This window comes from Hetaerina americana, unplaced genomic scaffold, assembly GCF_022747635.1.
Source record: "Hetaerina americana unplaced genomic scaffold, ioHetAmer1.1.p SCAF_4, whole genome shotgun sequence".
In the NCBI taxonomy this organism is placed as follows: domain Eukaryota; kingdom Metazoa; phylum Arthropoda; class Insecta; order Odonata; family Calopterygidae; genus Hetaerina; species Hetaerina americana.
Window position 1 is genome coordinate 48,461,739 of NW_027286985.1, and position 14,177 is coordinate 48,475,915.

At 36.6% G+C, this 14,177-nt stretch overlaps 2 protein-coding genes across 3 annotated transcripts in view; one reads left to right on the top strand and one right to left on the bottom strand.

Moving 5' to 3' along the window:
• The window catches only part of LOC139692020 (calcineurin-binding protein cabin-1-like), a 70,235-nt gene extending 65,613 nt beyond the window's left edge, over positions 1–4,622 (top strand). For both annotated transcript variants that reach the window (XM_071590026.1, XM_071590027.1), the window contains exons 31-32: positions 1,453–1,653; positions 1,986–4,622. In XM_071590026.1, coding sequence (XP_071446127.1) covers positions 1,453–1,653; positions 1,986–3,848 — 2,064 coding nt within the window. In that variant the 3' untranslated portion in view covers positions 3,849–4,622. The remainder of the gene's footprint in view (positions 1–1,452; positions 1,654–1,985) is intronic.
• LOC139692192 (uncharacterized) lies at positions 4,203–13,211 on the bottom strand. The gene is made up of 7 exons (XM_071590254.1): positions 13,128–13,211; positions 12,957–13,020; positions 12,524–12,809; positions 10,963–11,080; positions 8,877–9,057; positions 6,117–6,782; positions 4,203–4,679 (listed from the first exon to the last, which is right to left on the bottom strand). The coding sequence occupies exons 1-7, from the start codon at positions 13,160–13,162 to the stop codon at positions 4,203–4,205; spliced, it is 1,827 nt and encodes a 608-aa protein (XP_071446355.1). The 5' UTR covers positions 13,163–13,211.
• Positions 13,212–14,177: the final 966 nt, after the last annotated feature.

The following is a 14,177-nucleotide window of genomic DNA, read 5'->3' on the forward strand; positions in this document are numbered from 1 at the left end:
AAGAGTGAACGTTTTCAGTGAATTTCTGGAACTGGAGAAAATTGGTCATCGTTATGTGATACAATACTTTCATTTGAAAGGCCTCAGCCTAGCCAATATAAAAGCTGAACTGGATTGTACTCAGGGTGAGTCTGCTCTTTAGTTTACAACAGTAAAATATTGGGTAGCAGAGTTTAAACGAGGTTGTACAAGCTGTCAAGACCAGCATCGCTTTGGTCGACCAAATGAGGTGATGACTGCAGAAACAGAAAGAAAATCCACAAAGTGATACTGATGATCGTCGACTGAAATTGCACAAGCTAGCAGACATAGTAGGCATTGCAAAAAGTGCGGTATATTGCATATTAAATGAAAATTTGGAGATGAGAAAGCTGAGTGCAAGATGGGTGCCGCGTTCACTCACACTCGAGCACAACCAGTATCGTGAAAATATTTCAATTGAGTGTTTAGCAAAGTTTCACAGCAACAAAGCAGAATTTTTGCGCAGTTTCATAACCATGGATGAAACATGGGTCCATTACTTCACACCCGAAACAAAAGAGCAATAAAAACAATGGATTCAAAAGGGAGAACTGGCTCCAAAGAAGATGAAGGTCTGCTTGCAAGGTCATGGGGTCGGTATTTTTGGGCTGGGCATGGGATAATTTTCATTAACTATCTTGAAAAAGGAAAAACTATCAACGGCGAGTATTGTGCGAATTTATTGCTATGTTTGAGCGAAGAAGACCATTTCATCTGCAGGCAAGGTCATGGTATCGGTTTGCTATGATAATTTTCATTGACAATCTGGAAAAAGGAAAAACCATCAATGGCGAATATTTGAACTTATTGCATCATTTGAGCAAAGATATTAAGCAAAAGCGGCTGCATTTGGCTAAGAGGAAAGTGTTGTTTCATCTAGAAAATGCAGCAGCTAACAAATCTGTTATCGCAATGGCCAAAATTCATGAATTTAAGTTTGAATTGCTTCCTCATGCACCCTATTTGCCAGATTTAGCCCCCTTGAATAATTTTCTGTTTGCGAACTTGAAAAAATGGCTTGGTGGTCAAAGATTCTCCAAGCATGAAGAAGTGATGCCGGCAGTTAATGGCTATTTTGAGGAGCAAGACAGTTCTTATTATAAAATGGGTTCTGAAATTATTGAACATCGCTGGGAAACATGTGTATAGAGCTGAAAGGAGATTATGTTGAAAAATAAATGCATTTTTTTCCAAAAATTTTGAATTTTCTATGTTGGGTCGGGTACTTCTAGGACCACCCTCGAGGTGCAGCATCATCAGGTAGTGAAACCTGGGTCGCATTAAAGTTTATTATTCATGTGGATTTACAAAGTTTTATTTTGACATTATTCATCATGGAACAATTCCACAAAGTTACAACCGAAACAATAAATGAACTAATCATGATTCACTCATTCTACTGATTGCATTTTAATCTCTTTCAAACTGAAGTTGGAGGTATCCAGTTTACCCTCACAAGTTGACCAAGTAGTGAAGTTCTGCCAGCATGAGATACAATTGAGCCGAGCTGCAGCATCTGCTGCTGCATCAGCCGCCGCTGCTACAGCTACAGCCTTGAGTAATGTGGCGTCCACTCTAACAGGATCAGCCACTATACCATCTGTTGGTTCATTTCCAATGTTCAACATGCCTGTGAGTGTAGTTTGAAGGATTAAAAATCATTCATATCAATTAACCTTAAATTCAGGATGTGTATTTCATGTGTGATGTGAGCTGTTTCAATTTTGAAGGTTAAGGCCATTCAACTTACTTACAATGACCATCTTTGAGACAAATGTTAAGGAGATGCAAGAAATGATAATTGAAATCTCTGGACCCTAGTGATCCTTTGTGGTTTCAACTTTCAAGCATATGCAAAATTCATGCTGAGAATAAATAACTTAAAAATGACAGCTCTTGGCCACTGTGTTGGGTTAAATTTATCTCTTCTCATGTAGTGATTCTATGAACTCTTTATTATTTAGGCCCCACATCAGCAAGTCTCTCAGCAGCAGACGCCAACACCACCAAGAAAGCCTTCGTACAGTGGTGCATCAGGAAAGCTATCCACTACGACTACCGCTGCTGCTGGTAGTGTCCCAAGTGTGAGGCAGAGCAGTGGGTCAAGAGGACGCCCCAGTACTAGTGGGAGTTGGGCAAGAGGGGGGAGATACTCATATCCTCATGCAAGTCAGACAAAGGGCAAGAGTGGAGGGCTACCGAGGGGAGGCAGTTCAACGATTCCCTCTCAGAATCCATTCCTTCCCCCAGCAATATCTCCTACAATGCAATCATTATTCTCAGATCCTAACCTTTTGACTGCTGCTGTCCAAGCTCATCTTCCCTCAATGGACACATTACTTCATCTGCAGGCTCAGTATTCAGAAATTAGAGACCATCTCATTAGACAGATGGCATCTGTTGCAGCTACGGCAGCTGCTGCTGTGTCTTCCAGTTCACCTTCTATTTTGACACCTATGCCATCTCGGGGATATCGTGGACGAGGTCGTGGTTTAAGCAGAGCAAACTCTGTTCCATCCTCTATCGGAAATCCATCTCAGCAAAATGTGAACCTTCTTCCCCCCTATTCATCACCAACATCTACCAACGTACAGAAAGCAATCAAAGATAGGCCAAACATTTCCATCACACCAATAGGGCAGAATGTGACACCACAGTCCACACTTTCATACCAGCAGCCTTCAGGGTCTTATCAGCAATTGACTCCACCATCTTCCCAATTGAAAATGAATACAAGTGCTGGATACAAATCCCCTATTAATAAGTCACTGCCTCCAGTCAACAGACCATCTTCTTCTGCAAACAGGCAGCCTTCAGGAATTGGCAAACAAGTAATGCCAATGGCCCACCAGAAGCAGCTTCCCCAGGCAAGTAGGCAAAACCCTACCCCTGGCCGGCCAGCACAAACAGCAGTGAACAAAATGACCCCACCCCAAAATAAGTCTGCACCTGCAAACCGATCAAATCCTTCAAGTCGGCAGATGTCTCCTATGAGCCGGACTTCTCCTTTAAGCAGGTCTACCCCACCTCCCCCTGGCCAGCCGGTGTCACCGGTTGGCAAGTCCCCACTGTCATCCTTGCATAAGCCACAAACAGTACCTACTGGCATGCTGAAGCAAATTCCTCCACCAACACTCAGCAACAGGCAAACATCACCTATGATTGGTGTCAAGCAAGGACCAGTGCCTGTCAGCAGACATGCTTCCGCTCAGGGTAGGACTTCATCTGGTAGTCCTCATGGTAGTTCTCTCTCCTCTCCGATTGGCCTCACTGAGAGACCCCATATACAGCAGCAACCACCACCCCAGTTACCCCCTCCTCCTCCATTGCAGCCTATGCTGCAACAAAGTCAGCCCCCAAGGAAGCATTCACTTGGCATTAAAGACCCTTACAAGAAGGTTAATATGGGCTTCAGGCAGGATGGGAATAACCTTCCTACAATGAGCAGTCCATCTACTCTATCAATGCCCGGTGCACCCCCCTCTCTTGGGGCAGGGGTGGCTGCCACCTTGGCTCGTCTTCCTAGTACACAACTGGAGATAATACCCTCAGGTGCTGCAGCTACAGGTGGTAGTGCCACCAGCAACATTCCTCAAAGGACAAGTGCTATTGTGACACCTTCTTCCCTCTTGCCCACTCTTACTTTACCTTCATCTATTACAATCACCACTAAGCAGAGCTCTAGCAGTGCATTCTCCAGACCTTGCAATATTGGAAAAAAAGACGTTTTAGTACCACCTACTGAAGCCTCATCAAGAGGTTTTGACGAAAAAGGAAGTAAAGAAGCTAAGCCAGGTAAAGGAGTTGAAGTTATTACAATTGAATGAAATTAGGTCTTGTATTTAGAATTTTACTTATCAGTCAGCTGTGAACATTTGTAATTTCTATCAAGTAGGCTGTATAAATGATATAATATATAAAGGTGGCAAAGTATTACCTATGTGTATATAAACGAAAGTTTTGTTTCTGATCACAATTTTATGAAATCTTTGCTACTTATTTTGTTTTAAGATCTATTTTTCTGTATGGATTGTGATCACCTCACATGAATTTTTGTATTTGAAAATGAGTTCATTTATGTGTGAGTGTTTGCCTGTAGCAAAATGATTGTAAATTATAGTTTATGAAATATACAATTTTTCTAAATGTTCTCATTTACTACCCATCTTATTTGTTACAGTTCACTGATTTACTGAGCTTGATGCATCATGAGGCAATTTAGTGTATCCATATCCCAAAATATTTGATGTTGCACCATCGAGGAAAAGACCAGCCAGTCTCCAAGCCAGCCATTGGCCACGCAATTTATAAGCTAATTTAATGGCTTGACATTTCTTCTCCAGACTGCATTGAGTAGCATTTTTTTCATCATTACTGGTGTATTCCATGTCATCATCTTCAGTGATTTTTTCTTGTTCATCATTAAAGGGCAGTGCAACATGAGAATCTTCTCTAGTCATAATTGTAAATAATTTTTGATTGTTCACAACTTCCTTTTCTGAATTTCTGTTCAATAACTTGCTGTCTGTTGAGTTCCCCTTGCTCTCATCTCCATCTCTTGTTTCCAGTGAGATAGGGCTGGTAACTAAATTGTACTTCTTTTGTACATCTTTTTTGCCATCCTCTGTTGTTAACTCTGGTGTACAAATATTTTTTGACTGTGGGGAAGGAATATATATTGTTATTTGCATAAAAATGAGTCTATTAATGAAAAAATTGTTATAAATGTCTATTCCACGAGAATTTTAGATTTTTTACCAATATTTTCATTTAAATCTAATGGAATAAGTTTATTTTTTACTTCCGAATACTTATCAATAACAGGTATATACTAACTGTGCCAATGCAATTGTTACGTAGTTTAATATACACTTTTCTCTTGATAGGATAGGATACATTCACATAGAATATTAATTTTGGGCCAAAATAGCTCAAAGTGGTCTTTATAAGGTTTGTGAATATCAAAAGATCAACTACTTGAAACACTCTTCTGATATGTTATCAAGAATTCTGTAGAACAAGAATGTTTCTCAGAAATTGAAGGAACCTATGAGATAAATCAGCAATGCATGGGCCATTTTTTAGAGTGTTGGATTGGGCATATATTTCCAGAATGTCTTCTATGTGCATGTTAAACTCTTTTGTGCACAATAGAAAATAGATATTATGTAAATTAGGGATGCAGCAATATTGGGTAATTAGCTTTTTATCCAGGCAGATATAAGACGTGAAATTGAAAAATGCTGAGTAAATTCAATTTTCAAACTTTTGATATATTTCACTTTTCTAACACTGAACATTAGCATTTTGATAAAACATCCCCAAAGCTCAAAATTAATTTAATTAATTTAATGTGTGCCATATTTCTACTAAGTTTTAAATGTATCGTTTTGCCAAAGTTGTTGTAAAAATGAAGACTTATTTATCCAAATTTTTAAATAAATTCAACGTTCACACTGAAATCAAATTGAATCCAATATTATTACGGACAGTTTGTGATAAAATGAGTCAAATACCTGTGTGTAATGTAAAATGAAAGTCAAGTTTAGCCAATATATATTACATAATAGAATAGCATCTCATGCAAGTAAATCACTAACAACAAAGACATGAAGCACAGGGATCTTTATATGCGGCCCGATGAATTATTTTAGCATGTAATGGGATTGAATTAGTTTTTGGTAGATTGTCAGAAAAGTGCTGATGTAAAAATAAATTACCTGTGTAGTTATTCTGTGAGAAAATACTTAGTACATATTTAATGAATAGCTAGTAAAATTTGGATCATGGAATGTAGATTCTGATCACCTATTGAAAGCATCTATTTTGCTAACAGGCCATTATGCCTATTGCTTCAAATTTCAAAAAATGAAGCATTTTGAGGAATGACCCCTAAAAATCTATTAGAATCCATATTATACTAACTGAGGCAGTTTATTGCCTTCATTTTTATGCATAAAGATGTTCTCATTAAAACACAAATGTACAAATGAAACCTAAATGATAGCCTCTTGAGTATTGGGGAAAAATAGTGGTACATATTCATTTTCTAAAACTGACTTAATACATTTTTTGGTAATGCCTGTGAAACTTACCATGAGAAAAGGTGGTCGTTGAAGATTGTCTGACTTGGGACCATATGTCCCAGAAAGTGGGATTTCCAAATCTTCTGAAGTTACTTTGTTCACCTTTTGGGAAGTTTCCCTAGTTTCATGTAATTCTTCAGCACCAATACCAGCTGTCTTGGAAACTGAGGATTTCAGATCTTCTGAAATTGCCTTTTTTACTATCAAGTAAATTCCTTCATTTGTATGTAACTTCTTGCAATCAAGACCATCTGTCTCAGAAGATGGAGATTTCAGATCTTCTGACATTACTTTTATCATGACTGAGGGAGGCTGCATGATTTCCCCATTTCCACATAACTTTTCAGAATTAAGGATGTATGGCTTGGAAAGCTGGGCTTCCAAATCTTCTGAAATTACTTTTGTTGTTTCTGGGGAGGTTCTCCTCTTTTTATGCAATTTCTCAGAGTCAAGGCCATCAGTCTTGGTTAGTGGGGTTTTCAGATCTTCTGAAATTACTTTTTTCCCTGTAAGGGAGGTCAGCCTCTTTGATTGTTGTTCAAGAATGGAAACACTTGAGGATGAATCAAATATTAATTGCGCATCATTGCGAGTCTCTTGTCTTTTACAAATTGCTTGTATTTCAGGAAGATTATGGCAAAGGTAGCAAAGAACAATTCGACACTCCTTGTCCTCCTGAAAAATCAAAAAAATTTAAAGTCCTCAAGAGGGCGGCAAATGATTTTTTAACATGTTATTTGGTATTTCTTCAATCTTAATTATTTAGGTTCAACCAGAAAATAAAAATCAGGCAAATGAAACAAGAGCAACAAGTGTGTGTGTTTGTTTTAAATGTTTACATTGTTACTGGGGACCTATAATAAAAAGAAAAATGCAATCTAAAATTACATTCTTTTCATTGATAATTATTAACTTATTCATTTATTTTGCATACATTTGCAATTATGAATGCAGTATTGCAAGAGTAATCATAATAATCTCTGATACCTACTCAATGCACCTATCCCAAGTGACACTAACTCACATTTCCATGAAGAAATCAACTTCCTCCTGAAAAAGAAAAACCCAGATGATGGGTTCTTGAAACTGGCATGCACGTGCCTATTTCTATCTACAAATCAAACAAACCCAGAATCCCATAGTTCCATCTCACAACTCCCCTAAAGACCAGTATTATTTATTTTATTTGTTGACCAGTATTTCTAACCCATAGTTCACTTGTGGCCCTTATATATCCAAGATACCTGTGACTTCCTAAGTAATCTCCGCACATGAACATCAATGGCAACCGTTGATGCTACATATTCTTTTCCTTATAATAAAGGCCTCAAATATCTTCTTTCCCAACCTTCTACCTCACACATTCGTAGGGCTGATTTCCTTCTAGATCTCTCCTCTCTATTCTTGTCCATGACACTTTTTGTTTTGAAAAAACCCACCAGCTCCATATTAAATGCCGCACTGTAAGAAGTACATAGGTTATTTCTTCTTTATCGCCTTCCAAGTACACAACTTCCTGCCTAACAACCCTCTGATCTGGATAAGATACATACATGATGTTTCCTTCTCTGTCAGCAAGGTATGGGCTACTTTAACTCTTTTTTTTTCTCCTTTCAATGCTCCCTCTTCTACCTCCACTATCTTATCCTAACAAATTTTATTTTTACATGTAAACAATCCTAATCTCAACCATTTCCCTAGCCCATAACCAATGGTAAAGTTTACCAGTAAAGCATATTATATCCATTTGAATAGCTGCCACTTCTTCCTTCCCCAACCCTACAGACCCTTCACCCTCATGCTTAAAAAATCCGGTGGCTGTGTTCTGAAAACTTGAAAAAAAGTGAATGCCTTCTTTAAATGCTTCAATTTTTTTGTCCCTGTTACATCTAATAATATGCATCATTGCCTCGGTACATTTTTGTCAATTAACAAATTAGCTATTTCATTAACTATTATAAAATAATGTGTGCAAACAGAAAAGATGTGTATAGTTATGTCATCACTAGAGGAAATTGTCAGTGTAAATGCTGACTTGCTTCTCTCAGTTACAATCCTTCTTATTTTCATTCCCATTTGATTTTGGTTCCCATTATCACGTATTTTACTCAAGGTAGTTGTCACTTTTTAATTCCTCCCATCACTTCCTTCATCAGACTCATTTTCCACACCATACACGTTGTCATTACACAATATTATTACCCTAATAAATAGCGTCAACATATATCTATAACATGGCATCATATGCATTAGTTTTTGGAATCACATAATTAAATTTCATTCTTCAATGTAGTATTTTTGCAACAAAGAATATTGTTAACTCTATGAAGAATTAAAATAACCATCATAATTCAAGATAGCTGAATTCATCATTTAGTAAATACTTATAAATGCAATAGATATGGCTTGAAATAGCAAATATTTTACCTTACATAAAATGATAAAGATATTGTTCCTCATGTCACACAATTGTTTCTTAGGCTCAACCAAAGCAATACCAAAAATGGAAGGTAATATGTATGTGGTTCCAGATTGGGTTTGGCAAACACATTCAAAGATTTGGCTCCCTCATCCCACTTTTTCCCTCTGTTACCATTCAGCCATTTGATAAGAACTGAAATCTAGTCTTAGAATCTATGATGACATCACCACTTATGGAAAAATAAATCCAAGGAAAAACAGGAAGCCTGATTGCATAAAAACTACAATCCATTCATTAATATACACATATAATAGGTACATAATCACTTTACATGACTTTTTACTAACCTTTGTGAAATAACCAGGCCGATAAGGGCGGCTGATCAAAGCAGGCACAAAGTAATCTACCAATGCCTTCACTGCTTGCTTATCAATCCAATCTTGGGTTGGTTCATAGGAGAGGTTGCGTATGAGTGTGGTTAAGGAAATCAGGGTTAAACATGCTTCAAGTTGCATTTCTTCCATTACTCTGGAATTCAAAATAAGATACTCTAAGAGACCAATTTTAAAATCTACAAGTCCCCTAAAAACAGTCTCAAATGTAATACATAACTATTACAGGTTGGCCTGTATATTAAGTTGCTGTGTATTGTAGGCAGGTAACAAATTTTGAATCATTTATTACCACCAGGAGATTGTGTATTCAAAATTATAAGGACTTTTAAACTGACTTGTAGCTTTGAGAAACAGGTTTTGACACATTATTCAGTGCCTCCATTCTGCTTAAAGATAAAGAATTCCTTAAGTGGAATACATTTTTCAGAATTGTAAAAGCAAATTCAAGGTTGATAAACAGTAAAGTAGTTTTATTGGTAATGTCAAAAAGGTCTGTTGTGAAAAATAATTTAAAAAACCATAAACACAGTAATCAACCCCAAGGTCAGTCTACTCGCTACTATGCTTTACCCCTGGACTAATGTAAAAACTAAAAAGAAACCTGTAGTAATTCTTCAAATATTAATAAATATCAGAATCAAATCAATCAAATGCCAATTTAAGCAGCATATAGTTACACATATAATAAAAATAAATCCTTGGTATTTTGGTAAGACCAAATCAAAGAATTGATTAATCAGCACAAGGGGCTACATTACTAAACTGCAATATGGCAGTACCTACCAAATTAGAACATTTTCAACATTCCAGGGACATTAGGATCATTTTTATTAATATGGTAAGTGTATGTAAAAAATATTTTATGAAAGACTGAACCACAGTCCCTTAGAACCCAGCATGTGGGAAGGAAAAGGTATAATTATATTGAAATGAAGTAATTTTGAATGGATGGAGAATCCTAACAGACCTAATTTATATTCACTGTAAATACAAATCGTTTCAAGAAGGAAATTGCTGTTAATTTAATTATAGGTAAGGCTGGGAAGAGAAATAGTGTTACCTACTCACTCTGTGGTATTGTTGGCTCCTAAGTCAATGATGGAGGTAGGTGTCATAATAGTTGGTAAAATTTACTGTCAACTGTTCTTGATATGCCAGTTTCCACTGATATAATCTTATCATACAGACTGAATCAGTTCTACAGTTGAGAGCAGTCTATTTTGTGCATTGCAGTAATATTGTGTAGCATCATTTGCAGGAGTTCATAAAATAATAATTTGACATATAATTATCGATATTACATACCTATGTTATCATGTAGGGATTTGGTAGTCCCTGGTAGAATATTGGTCTACTAACCAGAGGGCCAGCGTTCAAATCCTGGGCACGCTCAGCTGCACCTAAGCTACATGATGTTTCAGGTGTCAGAACTTCCTGGGAAACCATAGACGCCATAGGGAAAGGATCTGCCCCCCTTACCCGAAGTGTGATTTTCACATGCCACTGGGCTTAGTATTGGGCAAACTCTATTGGCACCTATCCGGCAACCCCGGGTTTGTAACTGTGTTTATGATTTTTTGCTATCATTATGTTTATGATGTTTTGAATGACTATGAAATTTTTTGAATGTCACTAAATTAAAATACTCTGAACTCGGATGAAACTAGAAAAGTACTCCCATTAGTTTAGGTTCCAATTCTTATCTAAGAGATACACTATGCCCATAAGTATATCTTAGCCAAGGTGATTGTTGCTAGGAAATTAAAGTATTATTAGAGATATTGCTGCTGGGCACGACATATGGCTGATTGGGCCAGGTCCCATAGTTGCCAGGTCTTATAATAATAAAGAATAATCTCTTTACCGTCTATTATTATATCCTAGGGAATGATATTTGAGGTGGTTTCCCATTACCTTCCTCAATATTAGTAATATCTTATATTAACCAGGTAATCAAATGTTTTAATAATAACATAGCGAAAATTCAAATGGGAATGCATTAGAAAGGTGTGATAGAAAGTGAGAGCATTATACTTACTCTGCAATTTTTGTTCGAATTTGAAGATGAATTTCGTGGTTAAATGTGTGGTAACACATGGCTGCATGGCAATCCTTAGATAACAGAATCCATCTCTGTTTGAAGGCTTCTGTTTCACCTACAATATATAAAGTGAAAAGGGGTGGCATGAAAGCTTATCCAATCATATGGATGTGCCAATAACTCTGAGGATCCACTAAAAGTCTCAGAAATAATGCTTCTAGACCCACTGAGAATACATGCAACAAATCCAGGAAAGTTATAAGGAGAACCATAGTCTCTTTCTAAGAAAACTGTAGTCTTGGAGATTTTCAGTATTGCAAATGTATTCAAATTGGTCAATTGCACGTGTGTAAAAAATTTAAAAGAATTAGGATAAAACAAGATGTTGACTTTGGGGGAAGAGGATCTATGAAGATTAAAATATTTAATCATCATTCTTGAGCAAACTGGTTTTGACACATTTTTACTGTAAGTATATTACAGTCTTCACAAACCTTTGATAAAAGCATCGTGTACAGCTCACTTGATACATATAGTAATAGTTCATTGTCACTTTTGTTTTTTTTCCAAAATTACCACCTCTGAAAAATATATTATAAATAATGGTAATGTCCGTTTGCTTTATGTTTTCCAGAGGCAGTTATGGATTGGGAATGGTTATTTCGCCTAAAAAGTTTTAAATATATCAGCTTCCAACGTCCACAAGGTTTTATTCCTTCCAATTTTTTATATGTAAGATATTATAATTATGGTGAAGCACTATATGCAAAGCTACTAAACATAAATGGTCGTGAAATTCCAAATTAAGGTAATTTTTATCTCTCCAACATCATTTTCCATTTTGAATTGAGGAATCAAATCACGAAGTAAATAAGGTAACACAAATCACAAGCATAATGCAAGGTAAGTTTCAAAACTAATTATTCTGCAATACCAATGCATTATTATGTTGAGAAATAACTATATGAAAACACAATGATTATAATCAGTCTCAATAATAGTAAGTTAAGGTCAATTAATAATTAATGAACTAAATCAATACTTAAATTCATTAGTAATAACTTTTCTATTCATCCAGTACAATGAGGGAGACATAAGTACCCATCCTATAATATGAGACTACTGATTTGATCATTTAAGAAATAGATCCTAATGACCTTGGGCAGGTATTATGTCTGTGAATTTTTTTGCTTTTTGAGAGAGTTAATTAAGAAAATATTGTGCCTATTTATTAAACTAGATTCTTACTCAGAGTAGAGTTTCTCTTCCAGAAAATATCCACCTCCATCAAGTATCCCCACACCCTCATGAATTCACAAACACTTAAATATACTATTTCCCTGTGGAACATGTATGTTGCATCCGTGAAAATATTTTATAAAATTCTAAAGAAAATTATTTAATATCCAATTTTTTTTACTATTGAGTCATGTTTAAGGCTATTGAAAATTTTAAGTTAAAAACTGCCTGTGCAAATAAGATATGGTGGACTAGATTTTATCAATTAAGTTTGTCATTATATACCACTATGACATTTATTCTCAATTCATTTACTTACACGTTCCGGTGATGTGACAGAATATTAACGGGGTCCGCAAACGCCCCAGAAAATGTCTTATCAGCCATAATGGTGCAGCTGGTGGAACTTGAAGAGGCATGAGCCAGCGGCCTGTTTCCAGCCTCCTCTTTAAAGATAATCGCAAAGCAACATCGCCCTGGGCAAATTTCAAAATAGTTAATATCCATGCTCCGGGTGACGACTTTAAATTTTCTTCCAATATGCCGTCATCGTCAATTAAGCATTCATTTGGATGTGCCGAAAAATATGCCTTGGTGAATAATTCCTAGAAAATAACCATTTTATGGGCAATTTTGAGTCACGTTCAAGGGAATATCTTTTCTATTTCATTTCTATTAACCTGTTACTAATCGTCCAAGCACTCTCAAATTCATGTCCATTAGATTTTAAGAGACTTTAGACAGGTACTAACCTTAAGACCAGGATGCAAACGTCCTCGTGTACATACGTTTTCAATAGACTCCCCAAAGATTAATCTGAAAAAAATCAAATCCATTTAGATTAACAAAATTGGTTGACTACATACATGAAAGGGTCTCGAATGTTTTCGGGTATTAGGAAAGAAAAAAGAGCTTTTCTGTACCTTGGATTAATAGGAATTCTCGGGAAAGACGCCATACCGTTACTTCGATCACCAGGAAACCTATTTCAAATATGAAGAAACAACGTAAGGTAGTCGTTCCCGGGAATGGAAATCGAATTAGTCGCTTTTATTTGGTGACAAAGAAGTTCAATCGGCGTACAACGTACGCCGCCTACAAACGACTACAGCAAAATGCAACAATGTATGTTAGATACTCATAGGTATAGTTGGTCTGGCAGGAGGGGAAAACCTAACCAGAGGACTGGGCGGCTATTCCGTGGGCTTAATGAAATAGCTTTATGATAGTAGATATGGATATTGCATGGAAATCTCATCTATGCTTAAAAACGGCACATTTCATCTTCTTTAATTATGGAACCATGCGAATACGGGAGACAAGAGAATTTCATCAGAGACCCGAGTAAGTACCAATATGAATTGAGGAAAAAGGAAACCTCAGTATTCATTATTATTATAGAAACAAGTATTTTGTCCAGATATTCAATGGGCAAGTTAAATGAATATCAGACGGAATTGGAAAGCTTACTTTCACCAAGAAAATCCTAAAATTACTCGCTAAGCTAGAAGCATATGGCGCAGATAAATATTCGGGGTTGGGTTAAAGACTTTTTAAAAGGTTGAGTACAAAGAGTAGTGATAGATGGAGTTAGCTCAGTAAAAGTTACTTCATGTGCTCAGCAGGGAAGTGTCATCGGACCGTACGTTTATTCATCAACAATGCAGAGGCTAACTGTGTTATCCGTGATCCTGAGGACCCAGTAGCTTTATCAGATGACCTTAATGCTATACAACGCTGTTGCGACATTTAGCAATTAGAACTAAACTTAAAAGAGTGCGGAGTCATAAATATTTGGAAACAGAGCAATTCCCACCCGGACGTCTACTGTATTGGGAACACCACAATGGAATGTGTAGACTCAATTAAATACCTAGGCGTTACCCTCACTGATGATCTTTCCTGGGTGAAACACATATGGGGAATATGTGGATAAGGTAAAGAAAAATTAGGAGTTATTGGAAAAGTATTAA

Excerpts from the sequence above, each read along its gene's own strand:
- LOC139692192 (XM_071590254.1), bottom strand. The coding sequence starts at position 13,162 with ATGGCGTCTTTCCCGAGAATTCCTATTAATCCAAG. Across the intron at positions 9,058-10,962 it reads ATTCGAACAAAAATTGCAGA|AGTAATGGAAGAAATGCAAC; the intron begins GTAAGTATAATG and ends TTTGAATTCCAG. Across the intron at positions 4,680-6,116 it reads AACGACCACCTTTTCTCATG|TCAAAAAATATTTGTACACC; the intron begins GTAAGTTTCACA and ends CCTTCCCCACAG.